The sequence below is a fragment of the Pteropus alecto genome, unplaced genomic scaffold (genome assembly GCF_000325575.1).
Source record: "Pteropus alecto unplaced genomic scaffold, ASM32557v1 scaffold22, whole genome shotgun sequence".
Taxonomy (NCBI): Eukaryota; Metazoa; Chordata; class Mammalia; order Chiroptera; family Pteropodidae; genus Pteropus; species Pteropus alecto.
In genome coordinates, this window is record NW_006434839.1 from 14,999,751 (window position 1) to 15,017,771 (window position 18,021).

Here is an 18,021-nt window from a genome sequence, read left to right on the forward strand (position 1 = left end):
CTCCTTTCCTGGACCAAGTCTGCATTTATAAAAGTTAGTCTAGGGTTCCTGAGAACTTTTCTTCTTGCCATTCAAAATTAAGGTTCTCCTTGAAATCTACCACGTGGCTTCGTTGCCTGTTGTTAAGAACAATACGAGCCACTGTGCCAACAGTGCTCTCAACCCATCTGCGTGGCCTTGTCGACTCAAATGAGAAGATGCAGGAACATTCAGTTCTGTGGCAACACCCAAGAGGCTTCAAAGAGGACTCACCTTGAATTGTTTCTCTAGCTTCGTTTTGCCCGTTGGTCCAGGAATGAGGAGCGCATTGACATAGGCATGAATGTGACTGTCTGGCACCTCAGTCTCTTTACTAAGAATGGCCTCAACCAGTGCATCATGAATGAAGACATACTGTTCCTGGAAAAACAACAACAATAAGGAATATGACTTCAGGTTTTCCTTATATATATCTACATATAAAAGTAGTATCTTCCATTGGCAGACAACTGTCTATATAGTTTGTAATTGTTATCTTCTCTTTTATGTATAGTGAAGTTTGGTTTAGTTTGGTTTTAAAGCTAGACATATGTTTCTGTTTGTTTTCAAGCTGCTGTCATAATTTTCAATTTAAATTCATTTTTATTTAGACATAGTTAAAACAAAGGCAGATATGCAGATTTTGTCCTGTGTCATAGAAAGGTAAAGAATATGGGACTAAAAAGGGATATAACTTGAGCATAATTCATACCATTTAAATATGAAAATGAATCCATTCATTTATTATGTGTGAGAAAAACTTAAGGATTTTGCTGGCAGAAATGAGTGTTGATTGATCTGCTTACTCATTTTCTGAATTTTCTCTTTCACTAGTGTTATTTTAAATATATTCTCCATTTGGTCACAAAATAGACAAAATTTAGTTGGCCCATTTATAAGTTATATGCGATTATCTGGTATTATGGGTTGAACTGTGTCCCCCCAAAAATTCCGTTGAAGCCCTAACCCCAGAACCTTAGGAATGTAGCCTTTTTTGTAAACAGGGTCATTGCAGATGCAATTAGTTAGAATGACGTAGTGACTAGTGTCCTTATAAGAAGAGGAAAATTTGTCCAAATTTTCAATGGGAAGACGGCCATGTGAAGACACAGGCAGAGACTGGATGCTGCTGCCTCCGAGGACCTCATGGGGCTACCAGAAGCCCAAAGAGATAAGAGGCCTTCCTGAGAGGGTTCAGAGGGAGCAGAGCCCTGCCAATACCTTGATTTTGGCCTTCTATCCTCCAGAACGATGAGACAATATATTTCTGTTGTTCAAAACCACCCAGTTTGTAGTACTTTATTATGGCAGCCCTACTATACCTGGTAATACAAATATTGGTCTATCACCCTTTAGCATTTTAGTGACGTGTCCAACCCTTAGATGAATAAAATTATTCCTTTTATCATACCTCCGTTTGCACCAAATAGTTTCTTTGTGAACGAATGTGTTTTAAGAAGCCAAATATATTGACCGTTCCTTCGTGTTGAATTTGCTGCAACATACTGTCTAGTACAATATATGTGCCTGTTCTTCCAACTCCAGCACTAAAGAGAATGCAAAGAAAAAACTATTTCAAAAAATAAATCTGAGGATAGGTCACTACTAGTTGCCTTGTAAATGAAAATATTTTCCTTCCCCAAGCAAATAAGCCACATAATAAATAATTAGCGATCCAAAACTGTAAGCAGTTTAGTTGTTAAGCATGATGCTTCTAGTAACAACAGTTTCTTTCTTTTATATTTTGTTATGGGTCAAACTGTAAAACAACCTATTTCCATTGGAGATTTTTATTTTCAACAATTATTATTCATTTTATATTATACAATGAAAATAGTATGTATCAGAGCATAGCAAAGAGAAATTTATCTGAGAAAAATGAAAACATCAGCTTCACCAAACTCTGAAAAGAAAAGGTCCCTGGGTTTGTATTGCTAGGTAGACATGTTTGTAAAGGTTTCCATGGGAAAAAGAATTTGATAAGGCTTGCAGCTGAAAATATTTCAGTGAGATTGTGGGGAATAAAGCATAACTTCAGTCATTTCTAAAGGGCCATTATCTATTGACTTCTTCAAAGACTACCAGAGGGACAGAATTCATAGACGAGGTTTTGTGGGTTTTTATTTTTTTCCCCCAGATGCTCTGACAAGTAGAAAGTGCTAGAGTGGAAATTAGCACCTGCTTTGCACAATACTTTAGTCCTTCTCCACTTGCTAAGAAACAATTGCTGACCTTCAGAGCTATTTTTCTTGCATCTTCCTGTTTCCCTCAGCTTATCTTCAGTCTAACAGATAAAAAAAGAACTCAAGATAGGTCTCTCAGACTTTGTCTGAGGATAACTACTGAGATAGGTAATTAGAATATGTCAGATAAGGTGTATATCAAAGGGAAATACTTGCTTCTATAAAAACATAGAAACTACTTTGACAAAACAGCACATAGAAATGAATTTGATTTTTGTGGTCATAAAGTTTGGCACAGAGTCAGAATTTAGTAAACATTAACTGCTACATTTATTTTAACTGAAAAATATTAAACCTCTAACCTATTATTTCTTCTTTCTTTGATACGCCATTGTTTCTTATCATTAACCCAGTCCTGGCAATTAAACCAATTAAAATACTTGGGCAACAATGAATTGTCCACACAGTCAATACGATATATTAGAAAGAACCCAGGAATATGAGAAAGGAGTTTGGAAACAACTTAAAAGTATTTTGTCAAATTTCTCACACTCTGTATACTTTGGTTTCTCTCACATAAACTTAGCATAATAACCCTACAATAGACTATTAAGTCCTAAGAACAGGAGATGCACTTCAAGCATTTTTATCCCGCAGCATTGTACTGTATAAATGTTAATTTAATGACAAAACATTATTCTGCCTACCTCACTTAGTAATAAGTTAAAATTCAATTCAATAACTAAATAGAATAATAAATATCATAGAAATACCTGGTGCTTTGAAACATTCAGCAATCAAATTCTGAGTCCGGCATACTCATTTCCTGGTGATCAATTCTTACAAAAATGAGCACATAATTTCATCCTCTTCATGAAATCACTTCATAAAATTGGTCCCATTTTGGCAAAACCTTTGTTCCATTTCTTTTTTTTAAATTTTTTAAATTTTTAATTTTTTTATTAATTTTTTTATGGTGACATTGGTTGACAAAATCCAATAAGTTTCAGCTGTACATTTTAACAGTAAAGCATATATATTTACACTGTGTGTTCAACTCCCATAGTTAGATTTCTCACCCTATATTAGTCATCACATATTTGACCTCCTTTACCCTATCTATCTTCCCCCTTCTCCTCCACACCCTCCCCTCTGGTAACCATTAGTCTACAGTTCATGTCCATGAGTCTCTGTTTGTTTGTCCTATCCATTTGTTGCTTTTAGGTTTATATCCCACATATAAGTGGTATCATGTGATTTTCAACCTTTTCTGTCTGGCTTATTTCGCTTAGCATGATTATCTCAAGGTCCATCCATTTTGTCGCAAATGGCAGTATTTCCTCTCTGCTTATGGCTGAGTAATATTCCATTGTATATATGTACCACAGCTTCTTTAGCCAATCATTGATCATAGGACACTTCAGTTGCTTCCATGTCCTGGCCACTGGGAATAATGCTGCTATGAACATCGGTGTGCAAATATCTTTTCGGATATGAGTTTTCAAGTCTTTGGGGTAAATACCCAGTAGAGGGATCACCAGATCATATGGTAGATCAATTCTCAGTTTTTGGGGGAATTCTGATTCCCTTTTTATTAGCATACTAGCTCTATGGGTTTAGAAACCCATGTCTGAGACTCACCTGCAGTGAACAACAACGGGCCCCACTGCGTGGCGCTTGGCATGGGATGCCTTTCTCACGAAGGTCAGCACTGGCAGTGAGTACTCTGGCACTCCCATGTCAGGCCACTGTGTGTAATGGTACTGCGTAACCACACGCCCACTGGGTCTTCCTTTCTGGGAGCCCTGAAAGAGACCAGACAGCTAATAACAGGAATACGTACAAACACACATGGGGTTCTTAAACTCAGGATTCATAGCTTATTGTTGGCAGTCCATGATAAAGCAAAATAAATGTACATCGTCACTTGTGATGGTTAATTTTATGTGTCGACTTCGCTAGGCTGCGGTGGTCTGTGGTTTGGTCAAATACCAGTCATACCAGATGTTGCTGTCAAGATATGTTTTAGATGTGATTGACATTTGAATCAGTCGACTTTGAGTAAAGCAGATTATGCCCCATAATGTGAGTGGGCCTCATCCAATTAATTGAAAGCCTTAAGAACAAAGACTGAGCATTCCTGAAGAAAAACGATTCTCCTCAAGACTGCAAAATAGAAACTCTGCCTGAATTTCCAGCCATCTGTCCTAATAAATTTGGACACAAGACTGCAACATCAACTCTTACCTGAATATCCAGGCTGCTGGCCTGCCTTACAGATTTCTAATTTGTAAGGTCCACAATTGCTTGAGCAATTCCTTAAAATCAATTATAGCTCCATCTCTTTACCCCGCTCTCTCTCATCTCTATCTCTATCCATATCCATATCTAATCTATCTATATCATCTACATTTATATCTTAATCTATATCATCTACATGGATGTATCCATCTATAAATATGTCCTGTTAGTTCTGTTTCTCTAGAGAACATTGATTAATACATTAAAGTTCATTTTTTTTTCCTTCCCTAATGTCATTCTCCACTATTTTTAGTTAGATGTGTAGTTATCACATGGGGCAGGGGTTTTCGTTGTTGTACCACATCCCTTGCAACCATCGGCACCATGACCAATCTAGCTCCAGAGCAATGGCTGGCATTTAAAAACTAAAAAGAAACCTCTTGGGATTGAGATTGAGGTGTGGCTGTAATAAAGACTCTTAATGCCTTTAATTGTGTGTGTGTGTGTGTGCGTGTGTGTGTGTGATTTTTTTTTACCGTCTTGGTTATACCACCTACTCATTTGAAAAAGGACCAGATGTATTGCTCAATTGATGATCTCCATTATATGTGAACTCACCTTTTTTATCTTTGTGTTTCTTAGGGTAAAAGTCCTTACAGTATAATAGGCAAGCATCTGAACACTCTTCTGAGTGATGAGAAAGTTCCCATACTCTTCGCTGCCATCAACAGGCCAGTACTGGTCACATTTTCTCTGCAATAGAGAAAGTAAGATGTTATTTCCATCTTGCCCATGAGCAGTGTACAAGTCATCCCTGAAGTCTGTAAAGGCCTGAGATGTGACATGAATGGGCTCTCTCATTCTTTTAAATATTTCTTTCTTTTCTAAGTTATTGAAGGTTAGCTGTAGAGGAGACCAGGGACAGAATCATAGAACTGAAAGGGACTTGAAACGATATGGTCCAAACTTCCCCCTTTCAGACAAGAAAAGTGTGGCCAGATGTACCGAGTCACTATAGAACTAGCACTGGAATACGGCTCTTCTGAATTAAAATTTAGTTCACCTTATACTGCTTTTCAATGAGCGCCATTTACTTTTCCTCACAGTATGAAGAATATATTTAAATAGCAGATATCTTGATTTATAGTGAAAGGTTTTGACCTATAACATTAACAGTTTTCCTTTAGCTAGCATACTTACCAGAAAGGAAACCTGACTAGCTCTCATAGTCAGGATTTTTGCTGTTTCCTAATGCTGACTCTATTGAAAGCAATTAAAAGCACCTTTAATCGCTATTTTGGAGATAACATACCCTTCCTTTCTCCACGAGGTTTGTTATCATGACGATAACTTCCACATTATGCTCCCATATCATTCTCCAGAAATCTTCAGCTGTGGATTTCAGGGGACCTTGGGCAGCAATGTAAGCTTTTGGTCTGTTGTAACCCTGAGGAAACAAATGACAAACATTTCTTACTAACTGATTTGTATGCCATTTTAACCACATAAAACTTAAGTTTTTAAGGTCAGCACCTTTTCTTTCTTTAAAAGAAAATCATAAAAAACAAACTTGCAAAGTTGGAGAAACTCAATAGTACTAACAAATATAGCAACTCTTCTTTAACTACATTTTTTGTAGGAAAAAAACAGAGTTCTGTTTGTTTTGGTACAACGACAATTCTATGCACCTTTAGTCCAGGTACAATTTAATCTAAGTACTATGCTTAATATCTGATCTTTAATTGTGCTCAGCTGTCTACAATAGTTAAGAAATTTTTGGTGTTGTCTCCTTTTCCTCTTTGGTGGAATGGAGCAATGCTAATCATTAATAATTATCCATCACTGAGCACCCATTGTTGGCGAAGAGGTTTTATAAACATTAATCCTAATTCTTAATGTATATGCAAAATGAAAGCATCATCCCTGATTTGGAGATGAGGACTGAAGCTTAAAGGAGTTAAGTAGCTTTCCAAGCTCCCAAATCTAGCCAGCGCCCAGGGCTGGGATTCAAAACCAGTTCTGACTCCAAAGCGTATGTTTAATATGACACATACATTGCCTCTGCTGGAAGCATGAAGCAGTTGCCTTTAACGAACCCAGTGTATACCTATATTTGGTACTAACATCTTTGAATTCCATGTTCCACATAGCAAAGACCTGAAGGTGGCTAGATTGGGAGGTCAGTGTCAGGAAAATAATGGAGCTCCTCTGACATTTAACTGACCATAGTGAAAAACCAGTAAGTCAGTCAGTGTTCTGATGTCCCTGGTGAGCCCCAGTAAGTTCTACAAAGTTGGGGTGTCCTGAGGGGTGCCCAGGATTGTAAAGGCTGTTAACTGGTTTACTAATCACTTTTAGCCAGCACCACCTGGAAAACTTTTTGGTCAGCATTTATCGATCATCTACTATCTATACAACTATGTGCCGGAAGCTCTAGGACACTCAAAATAAGCACCGGTCCTGCCTTTCACTTTTAAGGAATTATAAACCTATCTGTATATATATATTCTATGTTGAACATACATTCCCAGCCTGAATCTCTCTTTCATGTAGGAGATAAACCAAATATAATAGCTTGACTGTTATTCAATCTTAAATCCTTTAATCATGGGATCTCAAACCACTGATTTGTATTTTTTATTATTAGTCATATAACATGTACTAAGTACCAGTATATGTACAGCACAGTGACATAATAAATTCACAGTCTAGTACAATTTCCATAAACATTTCCATTAAAGCATGCTTACATCAACATAATTGGCATTGATGTAATCAGTCAGTTTGCCATCTTTTTCAGCAAGTTGTGCAAGCTTAACCCTACTATGGTCATCTGTAATAAAAAAAAAATATTTCATTATAATACAGACAACTTTTCAGCATAAAGGTAATTTACATTTACATAATAATTTATCAAGTACAACTAAAATCAACACAAATATAATTTTGGTAGGCTTTTAGGGGAACAGAGATGACAAAGATAAAGATTAAAAAAAAACAAGAGCTTCTGCCTTCAAGAAGCTTTTTAAGGTAGAAGGTAAGAATGGACGAGTGCACAGAGAGGAATGTTCAGGTGTCAAGAAAGGTGTGAAGTAGTACGGGAACATGAAGGAATAAATTAGTTTGGAATGATAATAAATGTTTTCATCGAGATTGAAATCTGGACTTCGCATCTTGTGTTTCTAAAGGTGGATACTGGAGCTGTGAAGAGTGGAGAGTCACTGAAGGGGAGAGAAGAGTGATGGGGTCTCAGAAAGCTAAGGATGGCAGCACATTCTCTTTGAAGAGGTGACTGATGGAGGAAGAGGAAGTAGAGAAAGAAGCGGAAGGGACATAGAAGTTACTGTGAATGGTTACAGTAAACAGCTCTTTCAAGGGAAGAACCTCAAAAACGAACGATTGCAAAAGGAGGCAGTAGAACGTTTGTCCAAGGACAGAGGATGTGGATCCTGAACTGCCAATCAAAGGGGATGAAAACTATGGTAATTTACACACTGTGTATTGTGATAACTAAAATGTGTTGAAATGAGGAGTCTGGGACTGACTTCAGTTCTACAGAGAAACTATATCTATTTGGAGGAATTACAAAATAAAAAGGAAAGTGTTACTAGAAGAAAACTTGGTAGTTTCACAGGGAAGATTATTTGTTTTTTTCAAGGATGAAGAAGTAAATACAGACCAAACCATGATGAGTTAAAGAGATATTCTGGAATATTAATACTACTGTGACAATAGCGGCTCACAAAGGTGCAGGGAATATATGCAGAAATATATGTATGGCAATGGAATGATGGGTTTAAAGCCAGGTTGGCCTATTTTGGTATTTTGGTTCTAATATGTTCTGATGGATGATACTGGGTAAATTTTCTGGGTTGTTTTTCTTCATCTCGAAAATAGGACTGTTATTACCTATCTTGCCAAATTGTTTCAGGGATTAAATGATGTTATGTCTTTACAATGCCAGGCACATAGTAGGTGTTCGACAAAGGTTAATCCTCTTCTTAATTACCTGGTGGGTATTTTATTTAGCTAGTATAGGGACTAGTTTACCAACAACTTCAGGCTATCCAAGAAGCAGCAGAGTTTTTATGTGCAGCTAAGGTAGTTCCTTCAGTTGAGGAAGGCAAACATGAAGCAGAACCTTCCACTAAAAAAATAAAAATTGGTGTAAGCTCTGTGGAAACAAAGGTAGCATCTACGCAAACTATTTAAAAATGTGATGATAAATGGGAGGAGAGTGCAGCTTCATTGGCTTCCAGAAACTAGGATTTAAATAACCAAGCTGGTAACACTGTGTTCATATGAATCCAGGGAAGCTCACTAAAAATATAAGGAAGAATATAAGAAGTTTCAGGAAGGGGGAATAAAGATGGATTTCAAGAGATGGCAGGGAAGAAATTTAGGATAAAATAAGAAGAAACGTAAACAAGAGGTGCTATATACAAATATTGAATTGCTGTATTGTATACCTGAAAGAAATACAATATTGTATGTCAATTATGCTTGAATTAAAAGAGACAGACTAAAGATGGTAATTTCATAGGAAAAAACAAACTTGCAATAAACCACAGAAACAGATAGTTGCAAATTGAGAAGAAAAAGAGAGAATAGCTAAGAAAATAAAGGGAAAGAAGGAATCCAACTAACCCTTTGTAAGACCTGAGCAAGAATGGCAAGAGAGGAAGGAAAAGAGTGGGAGGAAAAAATAAAGTCTAAAGAAAATATCACTTGGTTAATAAATTCACATAAAATTAGAGCTCAAGTGAAAATAGAACTGTGGAATATAAATAATACAAGAAAGCATAACAACAGATTTGCAGTCCATGGGACCTGAAGAAAGGACTGGACTAACATTTGAATTTGTTTTGTTAAAAAGAAAAAAGTCATTAATTACAGAGTATATTTAAGTTAGAGTGATATAACACTATATATCAGCAAACACAAGTCTTATTCCCTGATACACAGGTCCTGAAATAGCTACACCTCAGTGTAGTGCTCAGAAGGCTTCAGGACATTGTTTAAATGCATAACAATGACAATGATAACAAAGTCAGAGCTGAGTAAAGGATATACTTACAGGCAACAATATTTATGTATCGGTTCTTGTGTTTATTGTCTGGGTGATTGGAGCTGTCTGCTGTAATACCTAAATCAACAGTACAGCTCTGCACTTCCTGTAGAAAAATTGTACGTATAACATGTTAACACATATCTTTTCAAGCGAAGTGCTTTAAAATATAATGAAGACAAAACAAACAAAATAATCTATCCAAAAATATGTATTTTTTTACATTACAACTATTTCTTGGCTAAAAGAAAATGCAGTGAAATAATGCCTTACCTGGTAAAACTCTTTCAGTGTCTAATGAGGGAATGAATGCCAAAAAAGTAAAGAAATCAAATTCCACAGCACACGACAAATGAGAAAAAAAAGTGTTCATATTAGGTTTACAATGGAAAACTATGATCATGCAATAAATACATTTGTCAAATACTAACAAAACAGAATGTTTCAAACAGTTGCATGTAAATCAAAATTTTTAATAATTTGGAACTTTATAAAATTATGTAAAAGGGAAAAAATAACATTTTCAAAAAGGAATGGTAGTATAATAATATAATGAATTTAAAAATGCAGATGAGAAAAACCATATATTTGATGATACATTTTGTCGTATTAGTCAGATTTGCTAAAATCAAAATATAAGGTTATTCGACCACGATAGCACTATTTGAAACTCTGAATTAGTGATACATTTTCTTGTTTATTTTGCATAATTTAAAAAGAATAAACAGCTTCCTGTTAGGTGGTTTGCAACTGACTTAGAGCTATCAAAATATTAAAAAATCTCTGAAATCTTTTTATCATATAGTCAACGTCATTTTGAAACAAAAATTTAGATAGCATTACTTTCTACATATTTAATTAGTAGACCTCTTTTTAATTTAAACTTCAATGGGTACAGAAAAATTACTTCTGTCAATTATCTTCTAAAATGAATTAAAATCCTTTTCAGAGATGTTTTCTAACTAAATAGATTAGTTTGGAATTAACAATTATTTAATATTAAGATAATAATATAAAAACCTTATAATTTTTGAGGAAGTATGTAACCCAAATATGAAACTGATTCATCAGCAAATGGCCCAGCTTCTCTCCAAATAAGCTTTTGAGGCCTCTTTTGCAGCAAATAATTCTGATTCTACATTAAAAAACAATTTAATATATGAACCACTTAAAAGGTATAGCATTATTAGTTATTAAGCTAATTATTAAGTTAATGAAGTTTTCTTGAATCAGAATGGAGTTAAGAGCAATGGAATTAAGAAAGCACTTTCTGAGGTTATTTTATTAATTTAATTATTGCAAACAGCTTAATAATATTCAAAATGATTTTATAGTTGTGGAAACTATGTTTGCCTTTGCACATATGCTAACAGCAGCTCTATTATAAATTGTCTATTTTTTTTCTTAAGATTTTTAACATTTGGAAGATTAGACCCATCTTTGACATATTCTTCCTCTTATGATTTTGTTTGATATGAGCCTGATAGTTTCTCTGAGTTAGCATCGCACTACCCAGTAACCTTTATTATGGTAAGAAAAAATAATTTGATGTTTTAAATGTGTAATTCTCTATATTACTTCACTTTACTTAGCCATTACATCACACTGCTTTCTTATGCAATGTAGCTGTGACTTAGATCTCTTTTAAGATTAAATGAATTGGCTTCTTTTTTTAATTTAGTGAAATGATATCACATTTCACTTCTATTTCTTTTGATTTCTGAAAGCTTCCTAATCTATGACCTTAAAAATACTTTTTTGGTGTGACTCCTGGGATGCAGCTGTGGGGTGCAATGGAAAGAGCGGAACACATTCTGATTGGGATCAAAGCTCAAAGTGCTTTAAAGATCACAGAGTGTTTGGAGGTCAGGGGGAGACGGAAAAGTAATGTGATACTTTCTAGAGGGAAGGAGTAAGAGGGAGGGCTGAAGATAGATTCCTAGCTTGCTAGAATGGAAAAGATATGAGTTTTAAAATCATAAACCTAGGTTTGAATCCCAGCTCTACTATTCATTAGTTGAGTGAAGGTTGAATGTAGAATCACCTACTACAATGACCAGCATATTATAGGGAGTACGCAATAATGGTAACTTTTATTTTTTTGGGTTATTATTGTTAACTCTGGGCTTATGGCACCCTATTTTGAAAAACCTTCTAAACTGATAGCTAGTGGGCCATGATGAATTTGTAATAAATCTCTCTGCCCCTTCCAGTTAAGTGTGTTTTAAGGGGTATTACTAGAAAAATTTTCACTGGTTATAAAGTTTACATTTTCTTATAAATGTATATTTTCTTGAGAAGATGGGATTTTACCTTGTATAATATTTATTATACCTGTATAATAAATGCTTCTGCATTTATACTGGTGTAATACTTTCAAGATTTTGTAAGTACTTTGTATAAAGAGTTTGTATGTAGATTGGCTGAAAATCATGAAATTTAGTAGTTTAGTGTAATTAATGTAATTTAGAAAATTAAAAGGCATTAGTATTACTAATTCAGATTATCTAAAACAGAATTCTGGAATTCTGTATTTTGTGGATGAATATTAACAATGTTTTTAATTTTCAACTAGTACAACATGGCTTTTAAAATGGAAAAACAATTTTCTAAATCGTATGATAAACATAACACATCTACACACGTAAGTGATTACAGAACTAATACTTTTACTAGAAATGAAAATGGTTTCAATGTCATTAGGTCAAGAAATAGTCTACTGCTGAATTTTTTAAATTTACTATTTTCCATATTACCTAAAATAGACATATTAAAATCATACCTCAAATTCTTCAGTAAACCCACTACTTGCATGTAAGTCTGCAACATGCTTTGGAAAGTGCTTTATTGGAATTGCTCCAACTTCATCTACATGAATAGAAAAAAAAATTAGGTTGGAAAGGATAATTCGACTTAAATGAACATGTCTCTCATTTCTAAAGATTTAAAAAGCGCTTTTTCTAAAACAACTTCAAAGTTCAATGATTCTTATAATCCTGACTGAATCTCAGTATTTGATGAAAGTAAGCAACGATGACCAATTTTCTTTATATTTACTGCATTTTAGAATTATGATTTGATCAGGAATCTTTTTTTCCTCTCAGACTCTAAAGAGAAAAGAATTATAAATATTACCAAAGCCTCACTTATCAATGGACTGCATCTTTTTATGAGTAATTTTCTTTAGCATGAGTGAGAGCTGCATGTAAATTCTGGAAAAAAAATGCAGAAATAATATACTTTCAATTTTACCATGGCCTAAACATAATATATAGCACAATTTCAGTTTTATAAAATTGTATAGTTTAATGTCTTACAGTTAAATAGTCAGATTTTTACATTCGAAACATTTTTTCCTTCATTTATAAATAATAGAGAACATTTATATTCAGACTATTCATTAACGATAATGTCAAAAACCTGTGGGACTTTTAATCTTGTAATATTTCAAGAATTCTAACTTGAAAATATGCTATGTAAACAAAGTCACTGGATCTGTTAATTAATTGTGAAGGGGCCGAATTATTTCAACTGGCTCTATTTTGTTTTTCCTGGAAAAACTTTCTTAGATTAAACATATTACTAGTTCACAGTATGCAATTTCACAAGTGATTTCTCTGACAAGGAAACATCAAACACATTTCACTAGAAACAGTTATTTACATCAACAGATGTTCAGTATCTAGGCCATTTAATATTTTTAAGCTTCAGTGACAAAGAATTTGTTGATTTTAAAAAAAGTAAAATCCATCTGTTCTTTCAGATGAGTGTACCTGAATACTAAAATTGAATTAGCCAGTTAAGCTTAAGAAATACTAGACAAAGTGTAATTTCACCTTCACACCCACAGAAGGATCTCGCCTGGAAGAAGCTTTTATAATTAGATAAGGAAACAAAATAATTTGTCACGTCTAATTCATTGGTTCTTCTACTAAAGATTGTTCAAACCCATTGATATAATCTTGTACAGGTAACCTCTTTCACAAGTAAACTAACTTCTTTTTATTTACAGTTGTTATTTTGGTATTTTCTTTTATAAATTGGTTTGCATGTTAGCAAGATCAACACATCTTTTTATATTATGATTTTTCATGGAAGTGTGCATATTTGGGTTATCAGGGGTGCATTTTTGAGAGCTGAGCAGATGAACAGAGGAGATGACCTTGATCACTATTTGGGGAGTAGAACAGGGATTCTGGATTTCCTGGACAAGGTCTTAATTTTGCATTATTTTATTCATTGTTAATAATAAATGATTCTGGACTTTGGGTAATATTATGGTTAATTTGCACACCCATGCTGAAGGGGTATGTAGAAGTATGTTTGAAAGTAGAGGGAAGCAAAAGGCAACAGATATCTGAGAACTGTGAGCCTCAAAATTCTAAATATGTTAATGAGAAATCATGCTGTGCTAAAATAAACACACAGAATTTTAATATAAACTGGAAAAACACAAATAAAACAGTGGTTGTTAAAGACAGAGTTGATGAAACAGGAAAAAAAAGCCAAATATTTCTGATTCCTATGCCTGTTGAAAATTACAAAGAAACTGCTTCTCTATTTTTTCTTCTGAGATTTCAGAAGATGACGTCATGTAGAACTTGGGCCTTTAGCAATAACGCATCTTGTACTAGACAATTTAAAAAGAGGCTTTGGTAAAATGGCCATGTAGATGAATTTTTTTGTTTGTTTTCCCTGATTTGATGACTCTCTACATCCTTAACTCATCCTCTATCCTCCGGTGCTTCTTCCATAGTCCATACATTTCTAGACAATTCCTTTTTGGTTATCACATTCATTCTGAAATGTTATTCAATGTTAATTAAATAAGTGTCTGTGAACTTATAGTGCCTTAATCAAAATGACACTGGCTGATTTCTGCATATTGTTAACCAGGTAAGTTCTGATAAAAAAGTTAGTATTTTCTCCAATATTTTAACTGTTTGACACTTTGACATGAAGTATTTCAGGCAACTATACATTCTTTGTACTCATGTTTTTCCTCTACCCTAATCATTTTATAGCTTTTTTCCTAATGTGGTTAAAAAATCTTTTCTCACATAAACTCGGATGATCAGAAAGAAACTAAACTTTGTCTCCATTTTTGTTATCTTGTCCTCTCCACCCTACTGCATTGATTTAGTCTGCTTTTGCTGTTTAGGTTTCCATTAAAGTAATTGAAATGACTGAAAGTCAGCATTATTCTTAACTGATATTTTATTGCTACAATTTTTTATGTTCTTTAACATATTACATCTGAACAATTATAAATTATTTTGCTACATCATCTGTATAATTAAGAATGTTTGAAATTATGAGAACAAGGTTTACACCTGGGTGCCTGACATGTGAGGTAACAAATATTTTGGGCAACACCAATATTTACTAATGTGGATTACAGCCATTTGCAAAGAACTCTCATAAGGATGAATCTTCCAACATTGTGCTTCTCATTCAATATTTGCCAGCTACTCACGGTCACACTTTAAGCTATTACCTGAAATTGGAAAGACAGGTGTTGGAGGTGTGGATATCACTCGAGGGGAAGTACTGTCCTCTAAATAAAAGTGTGCAGTCTGGAAGCATTTCCTGGAAAGGAAAGAAAGCAATTTATACTACTGGCTGCCATGGATAATAAGACAACTTCTGAACTGCTTGAAAATTATGACAGAAGTCTCCAGAATTAAAATGTAAGTGGAAACCTATAACTCTTTTATAAAATACAGGTATTAAAAATATTTGTGGCCTCCAAATTATCTCAGTTATACCTTTACCAGATGCAGAAGAGCAAGCAGATAACAGACATGCTGAAAGCAGAGACAGCATTTAAAATAGTTGGTACTAAGTTGTACTTTATGAGATAGGACACCTCATATAGTTACTCTTCTACGGCTGCTATATATACTAGCATATCCTGCCACCTTGGAAAGGACCAGAGTGAAAAAGAAAGTGTGTCCAAAGCTATTTTCAGTCAGTATTTCAGTGGCCAGGCTCTTCTGAGCATATTCAGGTGCTAGCAAAAGGCAGCAATCTACCACTATGTAGAAATGAAATTCCGCAGTGGTAACATTTTGATGAAAAAAAGAGACAGATTTACACTGTAAGAATAATGCAATAATGACAGAACAAAGTGAAAAAATAATGAGCATATAACTAAAAACAGTGGTGATTTTCTTCCCAATAGATGCTGGCCTTGCTGATGAGGGTTTTGAGAATAAATACATTTGGAATCAACAATATGACCTACAATGTCACCGGAATCTATTTTCATTCAGATAATAAGAGTAACATCTGTTAAGAGCACACTACAAACTATTGCAAAGAGCAAAAAACCAACTGCTGCTAAAAACTAATGCAAATCATCCTTATTTAAAAATTTAGATGATAATTAAAACTGCTAATGGCACTCTTTGATATGGGTCACTTAATTTACTTGAAATATTATTCATAAGTGGTTAAGTTTAAACAGAAATATCCATTTGGGTAAAAATGCCAATCTTGTTTTCTATTTATAAGCTTCAAGCTACAAGATATTTATCCTAATGAACTTTAACATAACATTTCTTATTATATGACACACCTAAATTGTGATATTTTTTCAGTAACAAATTCCCTGCCTAAAATTCTTCAATGGCTTCCCACTGGAATTAAAATGATATTCAATTATTTCAGCAAAGACTAGAAGAGCCTCTGTGACCTGGCCTCCCTCCTACTTCAGCAGTCTCATCTCCTACAACTCCTTCCCTCACCCACCAGGCTCTAGTCCACACTGATCTTCTTCTCCCTCGAAGAGGCCCTGTCAATACCATCTCAGGGCCTTGGTTCTTGCCGTTCCCTCTGGCCAACCATCCTTCACATTATTTTTGTAATTGGCTACTCCCTCTCCGAGTTCTCTGACATAATAGCTAAAAGTACCGCCTAGCCCACCAAGTCACTGTTCTTTGCCCTTTTGCTCACTTTATGGCACTTATTTATGTATTTGTTTACTTGTCTTACACGTTTTCAGCTGGTTTTCCCTTATCGGAATGTAAGCTCCACAAAGGCAAAGTACTTTGTCTTAATCACTGCAGTGTTAGTCCTCAGTGCTAAGAACAGTATTGGGCATGTTGTAGGTGCCCCAAAATATATGTTCAATGAATTCACTGCTATAAGTCAGTGTAGTATAAAGTTACATAATTTCTAACCTTAATTTTACAAGAAAAAAATCCAAAAGCAATGAGGTGCATAGCTTGGCATAAGCCTTTGATAATCAAACCTGTGAGAACATAGATAACTGAGAGGACCTAAGGATGTCTTCAAAAGAGAACAGGTGGTATGGGAAGATGAGTGGATGTAGAATCAAGTGTTGAAGGGATCCTGAGCTGGGTTCATATCCTGGGAAGTGGAGAGAGTGGCAGACTCATGAGGGATGGAGGGGTGAGGGCCACAGGTCTCAGGAGAAAGAAACTATCCTATCAGAAGTCCACATGAGCACAGCTGAAACCATACTGGAGCAGAAACTAGAGGGAAAGTTTGGCTTCTTTGTGCAACCACAGATGTAGCATATTCTGACACATTGATACAAAAACACTGGGTTTGATACTTGCTTTTAAGGTCACGGCATTAAAATCTCTTTGATGCCTCTAAAATATGGTTATGGAAGCCAGTAAAAGGAATTCTATTTATTTTTCAATGAATCTAAAAGTTACAAAATGCTTTAAGGGACTTAGGTCAATATCACAACTAATATGAGTCCTTCCAACAACATCTTTAACATATAAAGAAGGTCCGGTTTGAATATATTCAATGACAAGAAGCTCACTTCTTTATGAACAATCTTTAGTTGTTAGATATTTCTTTCTTATACTAACTTGAAACTCATTCCCTTCTAAGTACTTCCAAATGATACAAAAGAGGAGGTCTTCTTGTTCCACTGTTATGCTTTTTACTAGTGAAATCTGTTCTTGTATAAAGCCAAAAAATCTATCTCCTTATTATTTTGACACACTGGCTCTAGCACTTTACAGATTTTTAGATTGCGGTATCTATGATCTTTCAATATGTAAACCCTACCTACCCATGGTCCTTGCCATTTTTGATGTTTATACTCCAATAACACTGTACAGTTGTAGATCACTAAACATACTTTGTTCTGTCCTAACTCAGTATTTCTCTTCCCTGCTTTAAACATGGGTTTCCTTCTGACTAAAATGTCTCAGTCACTGATGTGCTAGGCAAATACTGTCTTCCTTAAAAATAGCTCAGTGGTGTCTTCCCTGTGAAATAGCCTCTAGTTTCTCAAGCAGACTCTCACACTCCAGTTTCTCTGCTTCCATTGCACTCAACACAAACTTCCATTCACACTCACCTGTATAAAGATTGTTTTGAAATATACACTTAACTAATCCAAGGATGACCCTTACATCCTGGACATTATTCTCTATTATTTTAAATATTTTAATAATCGGTTGTTAAAATAATTATTTTGCAATATATTTGTTTTCTGCCTATATCCTCATTACATTTTGTTTA

General features: G+C 34.7%; 1 protein-coding gene across 4 annotated transcripts in view; it reads right to left on the reverse strand.

Annotated features, from left to right (window-relative positions):
- Nucleotides 1-18,021, reverse strand: part of PTPRZ1 (protein tyrosine phosphatase, receptor type Z1) — a 162,738-nt gene that overhangs the window by 10,318 nt on the left and 134,399 nt on the right. For 2 of the 4 annotated variants that reach the window (XM_015588410.2, XM_025045971.1), the window contains exons 14-23: nucleotides 15,008-15,099; nucleotides 12,293-12,378; nucleotides 9,784-9,804; nucleotides 9,520-9,616; nucleotides 7,193-7,275; nucleotides 5,755-5,889; nucleotides 5,061-5,195; nucleotides 3,843-4,006; nucleotides 1,430-1,565; nucleotides 253-399 (exon numbers count right to left, since the gene is read on the reverse strand). In XM_015588410.2, the coding sequence (XP_015443896.1) occupies nucleotides 253-399; nucleotides 1,430-1,565; nucleotides 3,843-4,006; nucleotides 5,061-5,195; nucleotides 5,755-5,889; nucleotides 7,193-7,275; nucleotides 9,520-9,616; nucleotides 9,784-9,804; nucleotides 12,293-12,378; nucleotides 15,008-15,099 (1,096 nt within the window). The remainder of the gene's footprint in view (nucleotides 1-252; nucleotides 400-1,429; nucleotides 1,566-3,842; nucleotides 4,007-5,060; nucleotides 5,196-5,754; nucleotides 5,890-7,192; nucleotides 7,276-9,519; nucleotides 9,617-9,783; nucleotides 9,805-12,292; nucleotides 12,379-15,007; nucleotides 15,100-18,021) is intronic. The other 2 variants (XM_025045970.1, XM_025045972.1) reach the window with 1 other exon arrangement.